The sequence below is a fragment of the Pan troglodytes genome, chromosome 11 (assembly GCF_028858775.2).
Source record: "Pan troglodytes isolate AG18354 chromosome 11, NHGRI_mPanTro3-v2.0_pri, whole genome shotgun sequence".
Lineage (NCBI taxonomy): Eukaryota > Metazoa > Chordata > Mammalia > Primates > Hominidae > Pan > Pan troglodytes.
The window spans coordinates 39717872-39741800 of NC_072409.2; the positions used below are offsets into that span (position 1 = coordinate 39717872).

General features: G+C 50.5%; 1 protein-coding gene across 13 annotated transcripts in view; it reads left to right on the forward strand.

Moving 5' to 3' along the window:
- Window positions 1-343: 343 nt before the first annotated feature.
- ANKS6 (ankyrin repeat and sterile alpha motif domain containing 6) overlaps window positions 344-23929 on the forward strand; it is a 63991-nt gene continuing 40405 nt past the window's right edge. For all 13 annotated transcript variants that reach the window (XR_010148621.1, XR_010148622.1, XR_008537153.1 and 10 more), the window contains exons 1-9: window positions 344-767; window positions 6263-6765; window positions 12002-12046; window positions 12718-12922; window positions 14306-14412; window positions 16543-16691; window positions 18199-18397; window positions 19169-19218; window positions 22544-22747. Coding sequence is in view for 7 of the 13 variants with exons in the window: in XM_063787631.1 (XP_063643701.1) it covers window positions 409-767; window positions 6263-6765; window positions 12002-12046; window positions 12718-12922; window positions 14306-14412; window positions 16543-16691; window positions 18199-18397; window positions 19169-19218; window positions 22544-22747 (1821 nt within the window). In the remaining 6 variants the exon portion in view is untranslated. The remainder of the gene's footprint in view (window positions 768-6262; window positions 6766-12001; window positions 12047-12717; window positions 12923-14305; window positions 14413-16542; window positions 16692-18198; window positions 18398-19168; window positions 19219-22543; window positions 22748-23929) is intronic.

Consider the following 23929-nt stretch of genomic DNA (forward strand, 5'->3'; position numbering starts at 1 on the left):
AGGCCCACGCAGCTGCGGACTGAGACCCGGGCCCAGGGCCCTGGCCACAGCGTGAAGAGGGGATGGGGTGGCCGCTCCCACCTCTGCCCTGACAGGAAGTTTCTGGAGCCCCGGGACAGAGCGGCGAGAGGGCGCCGAAGAGGCAAAAGGGGACACGGGGGCCGGCGGCGGGCGCTCCTCTGAGCGTCCCTGGACTCCCGAATACGGGCACTGGAGGTGCGCAGCCCCGGCCCTAGCGCGCTCCCGGCACACAGCAGGCGCGCGGCCCTAGCCCCGGCGCGCTCCCGGCACACAGTAGGCGCGCGGCGCGGGCGGGTGGCCGGAAGGGGGCGCCTGCGGGCGGTATCCGGGGGCGGAGCCGACGCGGCCGGCGGGGCGGACGGGCGCGGGCCGCGCGTGGCGGCGGCGATGGGCGAGGGCGGGCTACCCCCGGCCTTCCAGCTGCTGCTGCGCGCGTGTGACCAGGGCGACACGGAGACGGCGCGGCGGCTGCTGGAGCCGGGGGCGGCGGAGCCAGCCGAGCGCGGCGCGGAGCCGGAGGCGGGCGCGGAGCCGGCAGGGGCCGAGGTGGCTGGGCCCGGGGCCGCAGCGGCAGGGGCAGTCGGGGCTCCGGTGCCCGTGGACTGCTCGGACGAGGCGGGCAACACCGCACTGCAGTTCGCCGCGGCCGGGGGCCACGAACCGCTGGTGCGCTTCCTGCTGCGCCGCGGTGCCTCGGTCAACAGCCGCAACCACTACGGCTGGAGCGCGCTCATGCAGGCGGCCAGGTGAGGCGGCGGGGCCCGGGGGCCCGGGACCAGAGTGGTGCCCGGCGCTGGCCCGAGACGGGGTCCCCGGCGGCCGGTTGCCCCGGGAGGTGAAGAGTTAAGGACTCCTTAGAGTTGGAATGGTAAACTTTGAGTAGTCTTTTGTAAACTTTGAGCATAGACGTGGAAACACTTTTGAATTAACATAAAATCAGATTCTTAGAAATTTTGGCCTTTCAGAATAGAATCTGGAGACAGCGAATAGAATTGTAGAGACTTAGAACCTTAGAGATTTAATTCATTTCTTATTGCAGTAAGAATTTCCTCAGAACCTGCCTTCCCTTCCTGGCTTGGCGTTGAGGGTGCTGCGAGACCCAGGCAGAGTCCCCACCCAGGGCATTGGTGGGCAGGCCAGGCAAAGGAACGAGCTTGACCGGAAAGGTTTGAGTAGCTGTGGGGCAGGTGACCCATTTTGGAGACGTGGGGGAAGGTTTCTGGTAGAAATGATGTTTATATCCACGTGGAGACCTGCGGATACCTGAGAATTAGCCAGGACATTACAAGTGGGATGTGGGAAGGCATGATGGGAGGCCCATGCAAAGGCTTGGGTGCACGAGCTGGTAGGACTGGTAGAATGATGTATGTGTAGAATGTATGAGTAGAATGATGTACTAGTCCTCCCTGGAGAGAAGGCAGATGCCAGGGAGTTGGGGGAGTGTGGGAGCTGAGAAACACTAGCTATCCTAGGGTGCTAGGGAGTCATGGAAGGTTCTAGGCAGAATGAGTGACAGGATGAAAGTTATGTTTTGGAAAAATTACTTTCCTTGAAGTGTGAGAATAGATTAGATACTCTAGGGTAAGCTAGAGTCAAAAAGGCTGGTTAGGTGGAGTTTGCTGCAGTCTGAGAGGTGATGGTGGCCTAGACCAGAATGGAAACAGCGGAGGGAGGGCACCCAGATGAATTTGTGATATATTCAGGGAGTAGATCAGCAGGAGTTGACGACTGGCCCTTGGGGAGGGGTTAAGAGAGACAGCAAGGATGGCATCTAGAGATCTGGCTTCTGTGAAGCCTGCCATGATATCTCCCTGTTCTCTGGTCCCTCCGCAGCAGAAAGGCCTCTGTGGTAGCATCCATCACACCATGTTAATGCTGATTGGCTTCCTCAGTACCCAAACCTGGCCACACATCAGAATCACTGGGATGCTTGTCTAAGTGCAGATTCCTGAGTTCCTTTTCTGGAGATTGTGATTTAGAAGGCCCAGGGCAGTGAGGGGAGTAAGAGACAGGGACTCTGTGTGAGAAGAGGCTCCCCAGTGATTCTCTTGTATGGTAGGTTTGGGAGCCACTGATGTGTTATGTGTGTCTCATCTCTGCAATCCACCAAGTGCGTGCAGAGGGGCCCTGGTGAGCCCCCTGAGGAATTTACTGAGTGAGGTTTGTGACTACAGCACTGACATGCCTCAGAGTGTCTCAGAGACCCCTGATCATCAGTTTTAACCAAGTTCTGCAGGATAGTCTTGAGCCTGGGTATTTTAAAATGTGCTGTTCCTCAGTTGGTGTGACACCGACTCTATATTCAGGTAGCATCTCTGCCTGTGTTGAGTTGTGCTCCAGCTTTCTGCTGCGTAATTCATAAGAAAAGGTCAAGTTGAGGAGTAGTATATATGGAAGACTTCCAGAATGATGTACAGTGTGTCTGTCCCTCACATCGGGGTAGGCAAATGAATGGCCTGTGTGCTGACACCTTCCAGCCTTGTGCTCTTCTTCCTTGGATCTGGATACGCCCCCAGAATCCTGCTCAAAACCACACCCCTGGCAGCCACCACGCTGGGTCTGAGCAAGCATCTATTTATCGTCCCAGCTCTCTGTGTGGATCAGGCCAGACTATTAGACACCCTGTGCCTTTGGTCTTTTGTGGGTGTTTTAGTATTAGAAATGGTGACCTTAGTGTTTTTTCCTGTTCTTTTTTTGAGACGGAGTCTCGCTCTGTCACCAGGCTGGAGTGCAGTGGCGTGATCTCGACTCACTGCAACCTCCGCCTCCTGGGTTCAAGCGATTCTCCTGCCTCAGCCTCCGGAGTAGCTGGGATTACAGTCACGTGCCACCACGCCCAGCTACTTTTTGTATTTTTAGTAGAGACTGGGTTTCACTATGTTGGCCAGGCTGGTCTCAATCTCCTGATTTCGTGAAACACCCACCTTGGCCTCCCAAAGTGCTGCGATTACAGGCGTGAGCCACCTCGCTGGGGCATGTTTTTTCCTGTTCTTAAAATAATAGGTAACCTTTGGCCAGGTGCGGTGGCTCACGCCTGTAATCCCAGCACTTTGGGAGGCCGAGGCGGGCAGATCAGGAGGTCAGGAGATCGAGACCAGCCTGGCCAACATAGTGAAACCCTGTCTCTACTAAAAATACAAAAATTAGCTGGGCGTGGTGGCACGGGCATGGTGGCACGCACCTGTAGTCCCAGCTACTCGGGAGGATGAGGCAGGAGAATCGCTTGAACCTGGGAGGCGGAGGTTGCAGTAAGCTGAGATCGCGCCACTGCACTCCAGCCTGGCGACAGAGCGAGACTCCATCTCAAAAAACCAAAACAAAACAAAACAAAAAACAAATAACCTTTATTGAGCGCTGACTTTCTGTCAAGCACTGTGCTAAGTGCTTTAAATGAATTAAGTCATTCAATCCATACAAAACCTTAGGAAGGAGGTACTATTGTCATCCTCATTTCATAAATGAGGAATTGAGGAACAGAGAAGTTAAATAACTTGCTCAAGTCACATAGCTACCAAGTGGCGAGTCAGATTCACACCTAGGGAGGTGGCTCCAGAGCCTGTGCTCCCAGCCATGAATCCTGTAACTGATAGTTTCCCTCTTGGTGTTGGTGCCTGGAAGCGGCTTGCCAAATTTGCCAGAGACTTCTCTCCAAGGGACAGGGTTGCATAGTGTTTACCTTCCTTCCCTACCCTTCATTTCCTGCCTGCCAGTGGGGTAGAGCTGGACTCTCAGCCCAGTGCTTTGAGAGGGGAAAATGTGTGCCAGCTCTTTAAACACAAGTGTTAATTGCTGAAATTCATCAGTAATCACAGCACCTGTTCAGAAAGCCCCTCGCATGCCCATCTCCGGCAGTTACCTATTAGAAACTTAGCATCCACAACATTATCTCAGCCTTGCTTGGATCCTTTTATATTTTCAGCATAGTTGAGTGCTCTCTTGGGCTACTCACTAATTCAGAAAACATTCCAAATTTCACTATTTCTGCTCTAATTCACCCCTTTTCTTCCTCCTTAAAAATTGGTTATACTGGAGCTTCGATTTTGAGTCCAGGTGCAACTTTTGACTCTATCACGTTCAAATTGAGAGGCTTTAGATTGATTGCTTTCCACTGTAATCTTCAGTTTTCTAATCTGTGAGTTTATCTCGGGGTTTATTAAGATCAAATGAGATAAAAATGTGACGCACCTTGTACTCTGCTGTTAGGGATTATGCTAGATTTTATCTCATGCTCGATAACTAAATAGTGTAATCTTTTAGAAATCTACTACAGTGGAGGATACACCAGTTCTTCAGTGATTTCCACTGCTCACCTCTGGACCTTCCCCTATGTGGTTATGCCATTTATGCATTCATTTACTTGGCTTGTTTGACAGAATTTACTGAGCTCCGATGTGGATCAGCCACTATGGTAGGGGCTGGGGAAACAATATGCGTGGAACCCTATCCTGTCCTTGGAGAGCCTGCCACTGAATAGGAGAGACAATTAGGGAAAGAGGGCTCACGTGCAGCCAGAGGCGAGCCCGTGGAATTAGGTGCTCAGAAGAGGGGCACTGACCTAGCCTGGTGAGGGGTGGTCTGGAAGCTGCTCAGAGTGGGTGAGATCTGACTCCTGAAGCAGGACACAGTGGGGGTGTGCTGAGTAGATGAGGACAGGAGAGTCCTCTGGTGGGGTCAGGATGGTGAAGGTGTGGGGAAGGCGGGAAGGTGTGGTTTGGGAGCAGGAGGAAGTGAGGTTGGCAAAGCAGTCAGGTCTTCGGCAATCAGAAGCTGGGGAGTGACAGATTTGGGTTTGGAGAATATCATTTGGGAGTCGCATGGAGGATGGGCAGGAGGGAACGAGACTGGAGGCGGGGAGACATTGGGGTGCAGCTTTCTGCATTGAGTTGGTTTCAATTTGCCTTGTCCTTTTCCGCTCTGGGAGTGGAAGTCAAGAGGCCCAGCCCCCTGCAGCTGATGGAGCTGTGTCACCAGGCTCTTGCTCCGCGACTGAGTAGCCCCATGCTGTTCAGGTTCACATCCCAGAAGGTATTCAGCTGGAGCCTCAGACAGAGTTCAGCCCTGGCCTGGCCACCAGCCGCCAGGAGGAGGGAGGTCTTGGGTTTAGATGAGGTGCAAAACTGGCTCCCGGGAAGGAGGGCTGAGCATCGAGAAACCCAGAAAGCTGCCTCACAGATGCAGACATGACAGTGGCTTTGTGGTCTCGAAAACCTGGAGTAGACAGCCCCTGTCTTGTCATTGTTTTCTTGTTAGTCCAGGGCTGCTTCCAGCTTGGAGATACACAGCTCCGAGCCCACCAGAGACACCACAAAACAGAACTTTTCTGCCCTCTGGTGTTAAAAGAAGGAAGAGATTTTGCTGGGAAGAGGTACCTGTTTTCCTTCTCCTGGTATTAGGAAGTTGGTGGGTGCAGATCTTTCTCTTCAGGGGCCCAGCAGTGACTTCATTGAGGAAGATCTGGCCTAGGCTGGATCCTCAGCCGCCTGCAACAAACATTCCTGCCAGCAGGTGGCAGCAGGCCTCCAGGCCGCAATGCCCAGCCTATCTGCTGACCACAACCTTGCCACACCTCTTGGCATGGGATGTGTGCTTTTGGGGATGGGGAGGGTAGAAATGAATCAGACATGGGCTCTGCCTGTGGGGAAATTAGAGCACAGGCAGAGAGACAGATTCCCAGGCTATAAAGCAGAATAAAATCGACTGTCTGAAATGTAGGAGGCAGCATGGTGTAAGAGAAAAAGCAAGGGCAGCGGCATTCACACAGACCTGTCCTGACCCTGATGCCGCCCCTTACCAGCCGGGTAACCCTTGGCACGTTGAATAACGTAACATGAACAATTATAATACCTAACAATCGCTAACATTGATGTGATGTTTCCTGTGGCCAGGCACAGAGCCAGGTGCTTTACATGTAACTCATTTAATCCCCAACAACCCTTGAAGTAGGTACAGTTATATCCCCATTTTGCAGATCAGGAAATGAAGGCACAAAGAAATCAAAGTTCTTCCCAAAGGTCATGCAGCTGGTGGTGGGGAGAGCTGGATTTGAACCCAGGCAGGGCAGCTGCTCACCTTCATGATGATGCATCTGCATCCATGTGGCTGGCACAGTGCCTGGCACCAGAATAAGACCTCTTATCATGAGCAGCTGTCAGGACTAATAATTCATGCCAATTAAGGATGACATAAGCTGGCCCCCGAGTGCTGTGTGTTCAGTGTCACTAATTCTCCATCTTCCTGGCAGATTTGGGCATGTGAGTGTGGCACACCTCCTGTTGGATCACGGGGCTGATGTCAATGCCCAGAACCGGCTGGGGGCCAGTGTGCTCACTGTGGCTTCTCGGGGCGGCCACCTGGGTGTGGTGAAGCTGCTCCTGGAAGCCGGTGCCTTTGTGGACCATCACCACCCTTCAGGCGAGCAACTAGGGTTGGGCGGCAGCAGGGATGAGCCCTTGGACATCACAGCCCTGATGGCTGCCATCCAGCACGGGCACGAGGCCGTGGTGCGTCTACTGATGGAGTGGGGCGCGGACCCCAACCACGCAGCCCGGACCGTGGGCTGGAGCCCGCTGATGCTGGCCGCACTCACTGGGCGGCTTGGAGTGGCCCAGCAGCTGGTGGAGAAGGGCGCCAACCCTGACCACCTCAGCGTGCTGGAGAAGACCGCCTTCGAGGTTGCACTGGACTGCAAGCACAGGGACCTTGTAGACTACCTGGACCCGCTGACCACCGTCAGGCCCAAAACAGGTCAGGCTGCATGCCCCCCGTGGCTTCACAGAGGACCCCAAATTGTGTTTATGTGGCTTAAGCTGAGGATTGCTCTACTGGAAGGACACGCTGAACTCAGAGTCCAGCCCTGCAGACCACTGAGACTGAGGAAGTGGTGTGCTTAAGTATCGGGGGGATTGCCTGTGACATGCAGGTTCTGGGCCCACTCTCTGCAGAGTGATTTGGTAGCCCTGGCAAGAGCCTGGAAGCCTCTATAACAAGGCTGCTCTCCCCAAGCACATCATTCTGATGCAGGTGGTTCTGGGGTCCTTCTAGAACAAGGTTTGGCAAACTTTTTCTGTAAAAGGCCAAATAGACTGTATGGACCATACAGTCTCTGTTAAAACTACAGCAGTCACTTCTGCTAGAGTGAAAGCAGCCTTACATATGTAATGAGTAAATGAATGGGTGTGGCTATGCATATAATATGTAAATGAGTCAGGTATGGCTAGGTTCCAATAAATTATAACTACAAAAACAAGCAGTGGGACATATTTGAGCCATGGACTGTAGTTTGCCAGCCCTTGCTCTACAATAGTGTGCCTGACCTCCTCTGCCCTGATCATTTCTCAAACACTAGTTCATGTAAAATTGATGAAAATTAGTTTTTTAAAAAACATCTAGCAGTGCATCTTTTTTTTTTTTTTTTTTTTTTACTTCTTGCCATCTCTCTGGCATGTAAAGAGTTGTCTAAACAATCCTTAGCAAATCTGCCATAGGACATACCACGTTTCAAAACCTTTAATGCACGGTTTGCAATAAGATCGCAACACACAGCCTTGGTACCCTCTGTCTATGTAAAAGGCCTGACTTCGACGGCAGGACTCACAGCCAGGGAGTAACAGTAGGTGGGCTGCAGTGTATACAAGCATCTAGCTCTGAGAGGTCAAGCACTGAAGAAAGTAGCTTCAGGCACATTGGCTAAAAAGACCTGAAAGTGTTAAGTTTGTTACCATTGAAAGAATATAGAATAGCCCCATCAATCAAGAGATGCTGAAAATTTGGTAAATGCTTATTAGAAATACACTCTCCAAAAAAAAAAAAAAAGAAATACACCATCCAATCAGAACAAGTCTGAAATAAACATGTTTTAAAAGCCTGTAATGACAGAGAGGTGGCAAAAATGAAGAGGATGCTCAAATGAAAAGGAAAAAGAAGTTTAGGAAGAACTACCTGAAGCCAAGAGACCTCTTACTTTGTCCAGGTGGGAAACTGAGGCCCAGAGAGGGAAGAAAGCTGGTCAAAGGTCACACACCCGTTGGAAGCTGAGTGAGTGACACTCAGGAGGTGAGGATTTCATGGGAAGAGCACCTAGAGGTGATTCTCCCACCTGCAGCTCCTGCATGGGCTCTAGAAGCTGGTTTAACACATGACTCTTCTGAGCCTTTGCCTCATCTGTGAAATGGACACAATGACAACTGCTACGGGGTGGTGGTGAGCAGAAGGCAGGTTATCCTCTGGCGTGTGAGATACTCAGCCCAGTAGAGTGTTAGGGACTCATAAAGGCTTGCTGTTAGAAATTAGGGCCCCAGTCTCCTAGGACAGGGTTTTGTTTTGTTTTTGTTTTTGACACAAGGCCATTGCTCTCCTTTAAAGGTTTGGGTTGTTTGTGGCGGGGATGGGGAAAGGATCTGCCCTTCCCAGGCCCTGCCGTGCCCAGCACACCTGCCATGCTGAATCTCCCCTCACCCTCGCAGGGACCCTCTGAGGAGGGTATTCCCCCATTTTGCAGGGGAGGGAATTCAGGCTCAGAAGTGAACACTCCAGAACTTGCACCTGCCCGTGCCTGCCGAGCTGTGCCTCTTCTGTTGTGCACGCGTTCTCCTTCCCAGGTTTCCTTAGCCTCTGCATCTTGAATCTTCACGGAGTGCCCTCGGGCTTAGCTTCTGACAGGCCTCATTTTAGGGGTTGTCCTGGCATCATGGGATGGCGATGCCCTCATTTCCCCAAGATGCAGTGGCTCAGACACATTGGTGGATGTGGCCAAGGTCACTGTCTACTTGGTTCGATGCTGGCTGTGCCCCTGCTGGCCAAGGGACCTTGAACCAGCTACCTCAGTTCACCAAGCTCCCATTTCCTTCTCCACAAATGGGTGCTGGAGTGATACCCGCCTCAGGGCTGCTGTGGGGTTCATGTGAGATCCTGCCTGGCCCAGAGGGAGCACATGGGAAGTGGATTACTCCATAGTGTTGTCGGCGTTATTTGACAGGAGCGAACCTCGGGTCTTCCAGCAGGATCGGGTCATGTTCCCATTGAGCAGACCTAGTGTGAGGCTCAGTTCTCCCACTCTGTACCTGGGTGGTCTTGGTCATCTTAATTGGCCCTGCAGGACTACAGTGTCTTTTTTCATAAAATAGTCATAATAAAGGCTCTTTTCTTGGGAGATTTTTGTGAGGAATAGTAAGATCAGGCCTGTAAAATTTTCATCGCAGTGCCCTGGCACATAGATGACATCCAATAAATGGAAACTATTATGTTTTGATTGATGACACATTCATTCCGATACTTTACAAAGACGTACTGAGGCCTGCTATGTATCAGGCACCTTTCTAGGCACTTTGGATACATCAGTGAACAAATGAGATCCAAATCCCTGACCTTGAGGACCTTGGCCTTGATAAGGGGAGACAGGCAGTCAGTAGGAAATAAGCATATTAAATATATAGTAGGATAGGTGGTAAGTGCCACAGGGTTAAAAAAAAAAAAAAAGGGGCAGTGTAAAGAGGTTGGGTGTGGCAAAGCTGGGACAATTCAGGCTGCTGTGTCAAATGGAGTGGTTGGGCAACCTTGAGAAGGTGGGACTGCAGCAGACATGCAGGACCTGAGGGAGTGTGTTGGCCCTGGGGGATCCCTGGGAAGAGCCCCAGGTAGGGTGCAGGCTGTGCTATTGATAATGACAGATTATGAAATAAATAATAGGAGCCCCAGCTCTTACTGTGCAGTGCCCGGAAATCCAGCCCCCACCAAGGCCTTGGAGGTCCCCTGGTCTCTGCCTTTCATTAGCAGCAGGACAGGGTACTTTTGATGCTGTAACTGTCATTGCGACACCTCTGACTCCCCACTGAGGTTGTGGTGTGGAGTTGGAGCTGATTTCTTTTCCTTGGGTTGGGGCAGAGTCCCTGGGACTGCTCGGATATAGACGAAAAAAACTGAAGCCCAAAGCGAGGAAGGGACCTGCCCAGAGTCACTGGGTGTCAGGACACAGCTGCCCCTGCCTCTTGGGGCCAGGCTCTGCTGTCAGTGATTAACTTGTGTCAGATGGTTGCTTAGCAGCCAACACTAAGACCAGGTGACACTCTTTTCTGTGAAAAGGTCTTGGCATGAGAAGACCCCACCCCAAGCAAAGTTGGTTCTTGAATACTTGAAAGAACATGACATATTTTTTTTAAAAGTCAGGTGCAGAATAGTTTCTTGATAGTATTTCACAGGCAAAATTGATATACTGTGTCCCATGGCAGTGTCCGTACTTCCCATGAAGAATTCTGGGATTCTGGCCGGGTGTGGTGGCTCACGCCTGTAATCCCAGCACTTTGGGAGGCGGAGGTGGGTGAATCACGAGGTCAGGAGTTCGAGACCAACCTGGCCAAGATGGTGAAACCCCATCTCTACTAAAAATACAAAAATTAGCCAGATGCGGTGGTGGGTGCCTGTAATCCCAGCTGTTCTGGGAGCAGAGGCAGGAGAATCGCTTGAACCCGGGAGGCAGAGGTTGCAGTGAGCCTAGATCTCACCCTGCCCTCTAGCCTGGGAGACACAGGAAGACTCCATCTCAAAAAAAAAAAAAAAAAAAAAAAAAAAGAATTCTGGAGTTCCGGCCTGGAGCGGTGGCTCACACCTGCAATCCCAGCAGTTTGGGAGGCCAAGGCGGGCAGATCACTTGAGGTCAGGAGTTTGAGACCAGCCTGGCCAACATGGCAAAACCCCGTCTCTACTAAAAATACAAAAATTAGCTGGGTGTAGTGGCGTGTGCCTGTCATCCCAGCTACTCGGGAGGCTGAGGCACAAGAGTCACTTGAACCCAGGAGGCAGAGGTTGCAGTGAGCCAAGATCACGCCGCTGCACTCCAGCCTGGGTGACAGAGCGAGACTCCATCTCAAAAAAAGAGTTCTGGGGTTTACCTTGCTGGTTGCTAAAGAAAGTAATTGCTCTTTGAATGGCGCCTTAACATTATCATTTGATCTCTGCAACAGCCAGGTGAGAGGGATGCTATCCCCACATTTGTGATGAAGAGGCAGCTTACTCTAAAAATGTGCGCTGAAATTCACGTGCACTGACTCCACACTCTGTGCTCCTTGTCCTGGGCTGCAGCTTCCTCCCAGTTACTCAAGAGGGCTCATTTCGACCAGAGTCAGCCCAGAGTCACAAGTGCCCTCTGGCAGCTGCTCCATCCCCTGGGATCAATTAAAGGCTGCAGAAGGCCTGCCTTCAGCCCCCCAGCAAGCAGACTGGCCATGAGGATGCCTGCTCTGACAGGAATGGGGTACCTGCTGGCCCAAGCTTGGAGGAAGGTGTGGGATGAGCATGTGAGGGAGGGGCTAACATCTGGCGGCTGCAGCAAGGCTCAGCTGTGCAGGTAGGCATGGGGTCTGGCCCCAGCCTAGCAGCTGGGCTTCAGGGTACAGCATGAAGATGCCCAGTTGGGCAGCGGCTTTTGGCCAGCTGTGTCTGCAGGTTTGGAGGAGGGAGCATGTTCTGATTGCTTCTTACATGGGAGGGGAAGAAAATATGAGCATTGGCTCTTCTGTTGGCTGTGGCTGTGAACTTCCTTAGAGCTCAGCTGCTCGATATCTCAGGGGTCCTCTGATTTGGAATTATGATTGTACATTTAGTTTTTAGAAGAAAAAAAATTTTTAAACAATGTCCATGGGAATCCGGGATTTTCTAAGACCCCAAGACTTTTCAGTATATCTAAGAAAGGATATGCCAACGTTTGTTTTGCCTAAAAATGATTGCTTTATTTGCATGAGATCAGGGCCGTGATCTGCTGCTCATTCGTGTTTTGTTGGCAAGATCTGTCTCTGAAGTGTTTTCAGATGTTCTTGGGTAATAAACCTTCCAGAAGAGCTGCTGGATTTGTCCATTACGTAGGTCTCCAATTAGATTGCTTTTGAGAATTAGATGCTTTTTAAAGCCAGGCTGTGTTGTTACACCCTTGTGACTTTTCTGTTATATTAAACCTTTCCGTGGTTAACTTTAAAAATCTTTGTTTACCCAGATGAGGAGAAAAGGCGACCTGATATTTTCCATGCATTGAAAATGGGTAAGCGCTTTAGAAAATCTTTTTGGATATTTAAGAATACAGGGCTACATTCTCCCAACCTAATATTTGTAGTCCTTTGCAGGGCCACCCAGGGTATTTGAGAAAGAAACAGGCATTTTGGTGTTTGGTGTTTGGAAGTTCAGATCCTGGAGGCCAGTATTTATTGTAGAGCTCTACACATAGACTCCAGACGGCCTCCAGCCCCACTCCAGCCAAACACTGTCTAGCTATGCCCTAGCTCTTCCTGCATCTGAAATGCCTCTCTGCATACCCACTCCAGTCTCTCTGTGACAAAGAGGCATTTAGCCTAAAATTTTCTCTCTTGATATAGACCCTGCTTCCAGGAAGCCCTTCCCGATCCTCACCCCGCAGCGAGACCTGAACTCTCCTTCTGTCTTCTGTCTCCTTCATCTGTTCTCTGAAGACACTAACAACACTTCTGTCTTTTGGTAACACTTCTGCCCATTCGTGTGTTTGTCTCTGTCTCGCCTAGACTGAGGCATTTGAGAGTCGGGGCTATCTCTGACCCCCTCTTAGTATCCCCTATGATGCCCAGCAGCCCACTGCAGAGGCAGAGCAGGGCCAGCAAGTGTTTGTTACATGAACCACAGGAGAAATCAGCCTATGGTACCAGGCCCACAGTTCACCCGGACTCCTGCTTGTGTTTGCAGGAAACTTCCAGCTGGTCAAAGAGATTGCCGATGAAGACCCCAGCCACGTGAACTTGGTCAATGGGGACGGGGCGACGCCACTGATGCTAGCAGCTGTTACGGGGCAGCTGGCTCTGGTGCAGCTGCTGGTGGAGAGGCATGCGGATGTTGACAAGCAGGACAGCGTGCATGGCTGGACGGCCCTCATGCAGGCAACCTACCATGGGTCAGTGCCAGCTCCACGCCCTCAGCGACAAGGCCAGACAGATGCTCTGGCCTGAGATGGAGGTTCCCAATGGGCTCTTCTGGTCCTGAGATGCTGCATACAAACCCCAGGACTATGACGACATTGAGGCATGAAAAAAAAAAGCGGCACAGGCTCATTTTATTCCCACCCTTCTGTGTCCAGATTTCCTGTTCCCCCATCACAGAATTTCACAATGGCCCTGAAAAACCATGCAGCAGGAGCATTTTATGCAGAGAGATAAGGTTCTCTAGGTTGGTTTCAGTTGAACACAGTGACTGATTCATTGGAGTTTTCACATTGAGATATAGTGACCTCCTTAAGTAGCTCCTGTATGAAGTAAACATTGGTTATTCATACCATTGTCGTCTTGTGATGATTGATGGTGAGATGTGTCCTACCCCTCTCCTTTTGAATAGGCTTCTGTGTTTACAGGGTGCTTATGAACCCCTTCTTATGTGATCATCCCAGCAGGATGGGCTGTCATCCTCCTGGAGGCCTCGTCTTTGGGGTGGGCATCTTGTAGCTGCTAAGTGATCTGACTCCCAGTTAGAGGTTCTTTCCTTGCCCTCTTTTAGGTGATCAGATCACTTTCCTGTGTCATCTGAAAACAGTTTGTTTTCTTATTCGATGAGTCTTGAATTCCAAGACGAAATTTTATTTCAGACACCTTGGTCTGTGGGAGACTTTCCCAATGGAGATGTCCTGATTTAGGGTGGAAGAAGTGGAGTCTCCATGGGGTCAGTGATTTTTGGGCAGAGCCGTTGGTTTTGTCTCCTCTCCCCTCCCCCTCCCCTCCCCTCCCCTCCCCTTCCTTTCCCTTCCCTTCTCTTTTCTTTTCTTTTCTTTTCTTTCCAACAGTATCTCACTTCGTTGCCAGACTGGAGTGCAGTAGCGTGATCATGGCTCACTGCCGCCTTGACCTCCCAGACTCAAGCATCCTCCAACCTCAGTCTCTCAAGTAGCTGGAACTACAGACTTGCACCACCACACCTAGCTAATTTTTAAACAAAATTTTTAGTAGAGACAGGGCCCCCCATGTTGCCCAGGCTGGTCTCAAATTCCTGGGCTCAAGTGATCCTCCCACCTTGGCTTCCCAAAGTGATGGGATTACGGGTGTGAGCCACCGCATCTAGCCTCAGTCTTCATTTTGTTCCTGGAAGGAACACTTAGACTTTGATTTAAATCATGTTCCCGCTTGACCTGCCCACGTGCTAGGGAATGAGAGAATGTGAGACTGTTTGCCCTTCCATGTCCTTCTTAAATGCTCAGAGACTGAGCTTTGTAGTTAATGTTGGTTTTGTTGCCCAGGAGCAAAGCCATGCTTTTGCTTTCAGTGAATATAACTCTAGCATTTTTTCCCAGGAATAAGGAAATTGTGAAATATCTGCTAAACCAAGGGGCCGATGTCACTCTTCGTGCAAAAAATGGATACACGGCCTTTGACCTGGTGATGCTGCTGAATGATCCCGGTAGGTAATTTCAAGAAAAGGGTTGTAAATCTACCCAGCGTTTCTTGGACTGGGAGTCAAGACAGCCACCTCCTCTGTGACTTGTGTTTTAAGCACTTGCTTATTCGTGGGGGAAAGTCATTCTCAAGTGTCAGGAGCTTACTGCATGATCTTAGGCAAGTTCCTTCCCTCCCCAGTGAAGCGCTGGACTTGGACCAGGTGGCCCCGGGGACTTCTTCCAGCACCAACCTCCTAGGAGTCTCTAGAGAGGGAAGGAAAATAAGACGTGTCTGACTTTGCAGTCCACACACACCCTAGAATGGCATCTGTGCTTCACAGCCAGAAATCCTGAGTCAGTCAGGTGGAAACATTAAAGTCCCCTTTGATAAGCAGAATGGGAGATAGAGCGATGGCCTTCTCAGCTTAATTGTGTAGGTAGAGGCTGCAGGGTCAAGGGTCGTGTACTGGGAATGTAGCCGTTAGTTCCACCCCATTTTGGCCTCGGCTGGTACCTGCTACTCCCCTTTGACCCTCCCCTGCTGTGACAGGCCCTCTTTTGGGACCTGGGCTTCCAGTTAGCCAGCTCAAGGGGAAAGGTCTCTGATCTGTCGTCTTTCTTATCAACCTGGAATTTCAACCCAGAGAGAGAGAAACCCCGAGGCCCTTCTGACCCACTGGGCTTGAACCCTGTGCTGGGATTCTAGCTGTTGGCTGTGGGGAGAGAAGACTTTCACCTCTGCAGTCACAAGTCACCTGCTGCCCCTCTTAGCTAGAGGGGTAGCCAGCAGGTATGCCCTTCCTCGTCACAGCACTGCCACCCTTGCCACCCCTTCCCTGCTGCAGGCCCCTGCACTTCACAGATGCACACTTGGTTCTGTTTGACCCTCAAAGAGGTCTGAGAGGGGAAGCAGAGGTTCACATCCTCTTGAAGAGATGAGGTCGCCAAGACTCGGGAAGTGATCTGTCCCAGCCAGAGGGTTGGAGTCCTGTGCCCCAAGTCCAGTGATCCTACTCTACCTCATTGGAGACCTTCTTCACTTGCCAAGAGTTTGTTATTCAGAATCAGTCCGCAGCCACTCTCGCTGGATCTCATACACACTTTTTCTGAGAAACTCATCTTTTCAGTGTTCCTCTTCTCCCTAGCCTCCACTGCCGTTTATTCCCTTTCCCAATAAAACAGTCTATTCCTAGGAATATTTTGCCTACTGGGTTTTTAAATGAAGTGTTTACACAAAACTTTTGAAGAAACTCATGCCTATTATTGAATACTTGGAGAGAAAAAAGAAATAACCTGGCGTGGATGGCTCACGCCCATAATCCCAGCACTTTGGGAGGCTGAGGTGGGTCGATCACTTGAGGCCAGGGGTTCGAGACCAGCCTGGCCAACATGACGAAACCCCATCTCTACTAAAAATACAAAAATTAGCCAGGCATGATGGCGGGCACTGTAGCCCCAGCTACATGGGAGGCTGAGGCAAAGAACCGCTTGAACCTAGGAGGTGGAGGTTGCGGTGAGCCAAGATTGTGCCACTGCACTCCAGCCTGGGTGACAGAGCAAGACTCTGTCTCCAAAAAAAAAAAAAAAAAGAAATAGTCATCAAGAAAAAGCATTGTTAATAGTTTGGAGTAGTTTCTTCTCAATCTTTTTTGCAATGCTTTTTTTATATAACTGAGTTGGGTTCCTAATAACTTCATAATACTTAGTATTTTTAAAGCACTTGTATTGCTCTAAAGGAATTCCCGTGAATTGACAAGATACCTTTATGTGGTGGGTATTAATGTCACTGACTTGTACAGACGCACAAAGAGGCTTTGTAATTTACCTGCAGTTACACAGCCAGGGAGGGACAGAAGCAGAATCTGAACCTCTGCAGCCTGGCTGTGAAGCCTGCACTTTTAAACACACTGTCCCCCTGCCTTCCTCATGAGAGAGGACTTCCGGTTTTTCTTTCTGGTTAAGTAGGTTAAGCCCTGCTGGCTTTGTTTGCTACCTTTTGAAGATCAGATGGAGAGGCAGGTGCCTTGATTCTGGAATTACACAGACCCTGGAGCTGCAGGGCTGAGTTCTAAGTCTAACGGGTCATCTTGAGTCTTCTCCTTATGGCCCAACAGACATATTTGCAGGTAAAATGCTGCCTTTTGTGTCCATAGACACGGAACTTGTTCGACTGCTGGCATCTGTCTGCATGCAGGTGAATAAAGACAAAGGCCGGCCGAGCCACCAGCCTCCCCTGCCCCACTCGAAGGTCCGACAGCCCTGGAGCATCCCAGTGCTGCCCGATGACAAGGGTGGACTGAAGGTTTGCCTTTTCCTGTCTTAAAGGGGCTTGGGGGCCAGGGAGATGGGGGCTGGCGGGGAGCCTGCTGCCTCCTATGCACCCAGGCTGGTTTATGCTAGGGAGTCCCTGCAGGGGTGGCAGGTGAGCTGGCATTGAGCAATAGGAAACACAGGGGACCAGGAAAAACTGGGGAGACTGTGACCATGTTGTGGCAACAGTGGCTGCTTTGTAAGAATGTGGGTCCACGCCTGTAATCCCAGCTACTCCAGAGGCTGAGACAGGAGAATTGCTTGAGCCTGGGAGGCTGTGGTTGCAGTGAGCTGAGATCACATCACTGCACTCCAGCCTGGGCGACAGAACAAGAACTTGTCTCAAAAAGGAATGTGGGTCCATATTACTAGATCTCTCTCTTTTTTTTTTTAAAGGAAAAAATAGAAATCCAGATTTTGATATGGAATCTTAATTTATAAGTACAGGGAATTTTAGAAAATTCTGCATGATGTAGTACTGAGCTGGCCAAAGCAAACACTTCTCTTCCCAAGGAATCCGTTTGCAGCCTCTGCTTTACTGTGCAGGATATTTGCTGATCATGCCACTCTGGGGTCTCCCTGCAGTCCACAGGCCCTGCCAGCTTCCTGGAAACACCAGAAACAAGCTCTGGTGGCTGCTTGTAACTGCAAGCTGAGACTTTCTCTTTGGATTTCTCATCTTCCACATCCTGCTCTACTTGTTTGAAATCAAACTTACTTTATGCCTGAGAAAACAAAACAAAACACTGGTCTTGTCTGCCGACCTCCCCAGTCTGCATGGGGTGGTAGCGCCTTCTGAGGGCTGCAGACTCGGCACTCCTTTTGTGTCCATTGCTGGCTCAAGCTCTGCATCCTTCCTGACTGTGTTGTTCTCATAGCTCCCTTCATTCCTGCTCTTACTGCCATTTCCACAGGCAGGCCCTCACAGATGCCCTTCGTGGCTGTTCATTAACCTCTGAGTGGTCATGGGTTACAAGCATTCCCAGGAGGTAGTGCCTGTCCTCTCTAGGTGAGGCTCAGCTATAGGAGCAGCTGGCCCAGGCCCTGGTATAGAGATCCTGATGCCTCTCACGTTATCACCAGAGCAGGAGGAGGGAGATTATGCAATTGTAGACGCTTAGGAATCTGGAGCTGCCTCTGTGTCCATCTGTCCCTGTCTCACTGTAAGACCTCAAGCAAGTCAGCAATCCTGTCTGGGTCTCCATTTCTCAATCTGTGCAATGAGGAGATTGATTAGATGAGGGATGGCAAATAGGGTTCACTGCCACCTCCAGGCTATTGGAAGTGACTGCCTAAGGGCTGGGTCAGGAAAGATTTAGTGAGTAACCATGGCTTATTGGGAATGGGTGCTATCATTGATCAGTAATGTCTGTCTGGGCCCCAGGAGAGGGGAGGGCAGGCACATGTGAATGTAGTCACTGTCTCTGGGCTGGCAGGTCCTGGGCCTGGTCTCCTTGCCCTTCCTGGAGCATGACTTCTGCTCTGCGTTCCTTTGGCAGTCCTGGTGGAACCGAATGTCCAATCGGTTCCGAAAGCTCAAACTGATGCAGACGCTGCCCCGTGGGCTGTCCAGCAACCAGCCTTTGCCTTTCTCTGACGAGCCTGAGCCAGCTCTGGACTCCACAATGAGGGCTGCCCCCCAGGACAAGACAAGCCGCTCTGCACTCCCTGTTGCGGCCCCTGTGACCAAAGACAATGGTGAGAAAAGTCTGCATGTGCAGTAGAATTTTTGGAATGGTCTGAGCCTGTACCCTCTGCCCTTCATCCTACCTCCTGGGTTGCTGTCAGGGGTAAGATGATGTTGGAATGGGACACTGGAGCATAGAGGCTGGTCTGGTGGAAAAGATACTTAGGCAGGGACACAACCACCAGGAGTGTGATAGAATGAGAAGGTGCTGGCCAGTGGCAAGAGGACCAGGTTCCTGTCCCACACTCCCTGCTGAGGGACGACAGGGAGTCGTCCTCTCTCTTGCCTTTGATAGGTGGTTTTCCCCACCTATGAAATGTGATTGGTCTATGACACTGAAAGCGTCTTGAAATAAAATGAGTTACTGGGAGGGTGTGAGTAGTGAGCTCCCCATCACTCAAGGTATTCAACAGCTTGGATACCTTTGTCAGTTTGCTGAAGGAGATTCCCATACTGACTGGAACATAGATAAGATCCCTTCTAACAGTCAGATTCCCCATGACCGGATTAGCTCCTTTGGCACCACTGTCTGAGACAGATTATTGAGCTGGGGGCACCACTGTCTGACTCAGCACGGCAGTGGTTTATGGAAAAGCTGAAAACATGCTCCAATATACCTTTTAAATGCCTTCCTTCTATTAAAATATCGAATACCAATTATTATTAAATATTTAAGCACCGAGGAGAGTTGGTTTTCCAGGTTGAAGCCTGCCCCAGTCACTCATCCTTATGCTGTGGACACGTGGAGGGGTCATTTCAGGAAATTTCCATTTGTCTCTCAGGTCCTGGGAGCACAAGAGGAGAAAAGGAAGACACGTTATTGACAACCATGGTAAGTGTGGGGCTTTTCTAAAAGCATTTTAGGTCTCCGGCAATCATCAGTTGATTGATTTACAAGGAGGGATGTAGGCGTTTGTCTGTCTTTGTGGTGGTCACAGATAGGGTTGGTGATGAGAATGTGTAACAATGGGCTTAGCTCTGGCACTGAGGAGTCAGAACAGATGCCAGCTCTAAACTGTGGCGAGGGCTGTGCTGGTGCTCACCCGCTGGGTGTCAGCCCTGGCCCTGTTCTCATGGAGGCAGGGGATTGAGGGTAGGAATTGATGGGCAGCATGAGAAATGAAGACTCACCATTTGGGCTGTGGAGAACCAGGGTGAGAGGAGTCAAAGAGGAGGCTATGTTTCCAGCTGGGGAGGCCTCAGTTTCCTCATCTGTAACTTAGAGATGTATTAGGATTAGGGTCAACTGTGAGTAACGGAAAATCCCCAAGTAACAATGGTGTAAATAAGACAGCAGCCTACTTCATTCAAGTAAACAAAGTCCAGAACTAGTATATGGCTCATTGGAGTTAGGGACTTGAGTCCTTTCTGCCTGTTGGTCCCCCATGTGTAGTTTCTGTTTCTCAGGTCACCTCTTGGTTCAAGATGGCTGCCAGAGCTCTGGCCCATGACGGCCTCATTCCAGCCAGCAGGAGAGAGGAGGGGAGAAGAGGTAGCCATGGGCACATGCCAGCTGTCTTTAAGGAAGTTTCTTGGGGCCACGCACAGTAGCTCATGCCTGTAATCCCAGCACTTTGGGAGGCGGAGGCAGGCGAATCACGTGAGGTCAGGAGTTTGAGACCAGCCTGGCCAACATGGTGAAACCTCATCTCTACTAAAAATACAAAAATTAGCTGGGCATGGTGGTGGGCGTCTGTAATACCAGATACTCGGGAGGCTGAGGCAGGAGAATTGCTTGAACCCGGGAGGTGGAGGTTGCAGTGAACCAAGCTCGTGCCATTGCTCTCCAGCCTGGGCAACAGAGCAAGATTCTGTCTAAAAAAAAAAAAAAAAAGGTTCTTGGCAACTACTCTGCTTAAATCACAGTGGGGAAGCTGGGAAATGAAGTCTTTGTTCCAAGTGGTCCTGTGCCCATCTAAATGAACATTAGGGGTGTCGTTTCTAAGATGTGAAAAGTAGATACTGGGGGACAGTTTGCAGTCTCTGACTTCGGGGATCCCTCATGGTTATGGTTTTTAAACAAGATCACTCGCAGGAAGTTCTTAGCATAGTGTCTGGCCCAGAATAAGCTCCGTGCTGTGACCTTGGATGTGTTACCTCCCCTCTCTGGGTTTCACGTTCGTTTCCTCTGACATGAGAGCTTAGTGGTTAAAGTTGGACTTGAGTCCCTTTAGCGCTAAGACCCTAATACTAGCCAGCAGAGGGCAGTATTGCTGAGGACAAGGGAGCAGAGGGGGCTCCCAGAAAAGGCATCAGCAGTGTCAGGAACTTTAGAGCCCAGCGAGGGGTCCTGACCCAATCTGCCCACGGCTCCCTGCCACCCCAACAGGTGTAAATTGATGGCTTTAACACTGACTGTGGGGGCTTGTGCTGCCTGACATTTGATCATGTTATTAAATAGCAATAATTATTTTTGGTGTGAAGACAGAAATGCTATTTTAGAAATTTTGGAAGAAGCAGTAAAACATATAGAAGGAAAATAAATTCATCCCTGATCACACACCCAACTATAACCATGGTTGGCATTTTTATGGATATGTCTTTTGAGTATTTTTTGTAAGCAGTTTTTTAGCATGTATAAATATGATATGATGTTGTATATAATAATAGCAAATACCATAGCTTTTACTAAGTACCAGCTACTATTCATCGCACTTTGCATGTATCAGCTCATTTAATATTCCTGAGGTTGGCACTGTTAGTATCTTTCCCATATTGTGTTGAATCCAATTTATTTGTGATTTATATGTTGTGACCATCTTTTCCATGTCATAAAACACCATGTAGCCACATCATATTTAATGGCTACATTAGAACATTCTAGTGTAGGAACGTGTCTCTTTATCCAAGACTGAACTGTCAGACTCTGGGATTTCTAGTTTTTTGTTATTTTAACAGCTCAGATGAATGTCCTTATACCTTCATTTCCCCCACTTGCCTGATTATTTGCTCAGGATGAATACCTAGAAATGGAATTCCTGGGTCAAAGGTTGTGAATGTCATTGGCTTCCAGAAAGATAGCAACAATTTAGACTGTTACCCCAGGGAGGGAAAAGACCCTTTTGTGGTGGTGGATTTGTCGCTGTGAGTTTCCAACTCAACCCCATTTGCTGGATGAGCTTGTTGTGGTCTAGAGGGAAAGAGGGGACAGCACTTGTTTAGAGACTCAGAAAAGCAGGACAGAGCCAGCCTGGGAACCCCGGAGGTGTACTCCTTCCCCAACTGCTCATGCCCTGTAGAGGACGCCAGTGTGCCTGCCCCCCCATAATGGGTGGGGTGGCCCGGCTGCCCTGCTGATGGGCATGTGCAGCCGTCAGTGTGGAGATGCCCGCCTGCTCAGCTCCCGAGGCGAGTTTAGCTGTGGGATGCCCGTTGCTGCAAAGCTCCATCTGGCACAAAGTTCACTATTTTTCTTAATTAAGGTGAGCTTGGTCTGTGAACACTTCCTTGAAGATCTAACAGTCATTACTGTGTAGATTTTATACTGACCCCCAAATCACATTTTCAAAATTAAAAATTAAATTACAATTAAATGTCAGCAGCAGGAGGCGTGGCTGGAGCAAGCTGGGATGTGGGGGGCTGGGGAAGAGAGTGGTGCTGGGCCCTAGCCCTTATCACCTCCCGCTTCCTTCTTCACTCCCAATGGCTGCTCATGCTGGTCTCCTTGCAGCACTGCACCCATGTCCTGCTCCTCTAGGTTCCAGGCCTTTCCATATTCTGACCCCTCACTCAGTCCGGAATGCGCCTCCTGGTCCTCACTGGCCCAGCTTAAACTGTCGTTCGGGCTCAGCTCGGTTCCCACAAAGGTGCCTTCACTGTGCAGCAAGGGCACCCCTCCTCTGTGTTCTCCCAGTTCCCCTGCCTCCCCCACAGCACACCAACATCATCTGCTTCTCCTTGGCGCTCTGTCTCCTCTGCCCCATTCTGATCTTGCTGCTGTGAGGAGAGATCCAGAAGAAGCCTGGTGTTGGCGCAGAGCAGACATGGGTGTTGTGCGGTTACTGGGAGGAGAGCTGTAGATGCCACATAGCTCCCGGCTTGGGTGGAGGGGTGGATGGTGGTGCCATGCCCCAAGAAGCAGGAAAAACATGGAATCTTTCCTGCAGAGTTGGGAGCCCTCCTGGGGGCTTGTCTAACCCTCAGCCTGTCTTTTTCAGCTTCGAAACGGAGCTCCCCTCACCAGACTCCCGAGTGACAAGCTGAAAGCAGTCATCCCCCCATTCCTACCCCCTTCCAGTTTTGAGCTGTGGAGCTCTGATCGGTCCCGGACGCGTCACAACGGGAAGGCAGACCCCATGAAGACTGCGCTGCCCCAGAGAGCCAGCAGGGGCCACCCCGTGGGTGGTGGGGGCACAGACACTGTAAGTTGTCTTCTGACACACTTTTACACATCACTCACTGCTCACTGAGATCATGGTGTGTTCCAGGCAGCGGGACCTCAAACCGACGAATCCAGAGGGGTTGCAACTTTTTTTTTCTTTTGAATGGATGATATCCTTTTGTCTAATGAAGCCCTACAGAGCAACTCAGTATGGAAAATAGATTAAAATGTTGAGGTAGCAGGGAACATCTGTCCCCTCACTGGAACCCTAGATCTCCAAGGAGCACAGTTTGAAGACCTGATCCATCTAATCCAACCTTCCTTTTAGTAGATGAGGAAACTGGGACCCAGGGAGTGGGAGTAATAGCTGAAGATCACCAGCCAAGTGTGAGTGAACCATAATCAAGAGCAAACACTCAGCGGCAACTGTGTGTGCTACTGGTGTTTTCTTGTGCCCAAGAGTGTGACTTCTATCCTTTTGACTGTAGTGATTTCTAACTTGGTGGCTCTTGGTCTGTTTCTGAAATTGACAGTCTCATCGGTGTGGAAGGTATCTGTGTGTAACCTGTATCTAGATGGTAGATGCAGCAAATGGGCAAGACGAAGGGATTCAGGACTGACCCTGTCACCATGTGCTGGGTGATTGGAGAAACTTGTGGCCTCTATCTCTATACGATGGGGCTGACCCCAGCACTCACTGCTGCCTCCTAGGGCTATGATAGTATCAGATCACCTGCAGGAGACCAAGAGCCTGGCGCCTGGAGATGCTCTCAAAACAGGCAGGACAGGTTTGCATTTAGTCCACTATTCTCGATCAGGTAGGAACAGGGGAGAGTTGTAGAACCCATCCCTGAGACTTCTTCTATGGCTGTGTTTCCTTGAGAATTTAACCCTAGAGGGACAGAACATCAACTTGACTTGCTTCATTTGCTCAGTGAACATTAACTGAATCCCACTGCCATGTAGCCTAGTCAGCCCCATTCTGCCCTAGAAGAGGTGGTGGTCTGGGTGGCAAAGACACAGGCACAGAACACGAGGCAGGGAGCAGTGTTAGGAGTGTGGGAGCGCCAGAGAGGTGACCGTGTGTGGTAGGGCACTCGGGAGGCCTCCAGGAAGAGGCGACAGCTGAGCTGGGATTTGCAGGCTGTGGAAGAGTTTTCTCCCCAGTGGAGTGCAGGCAGCAGCGTCCCAGGTAGAGGGAGAGAGAACGTGAGCTATGGCC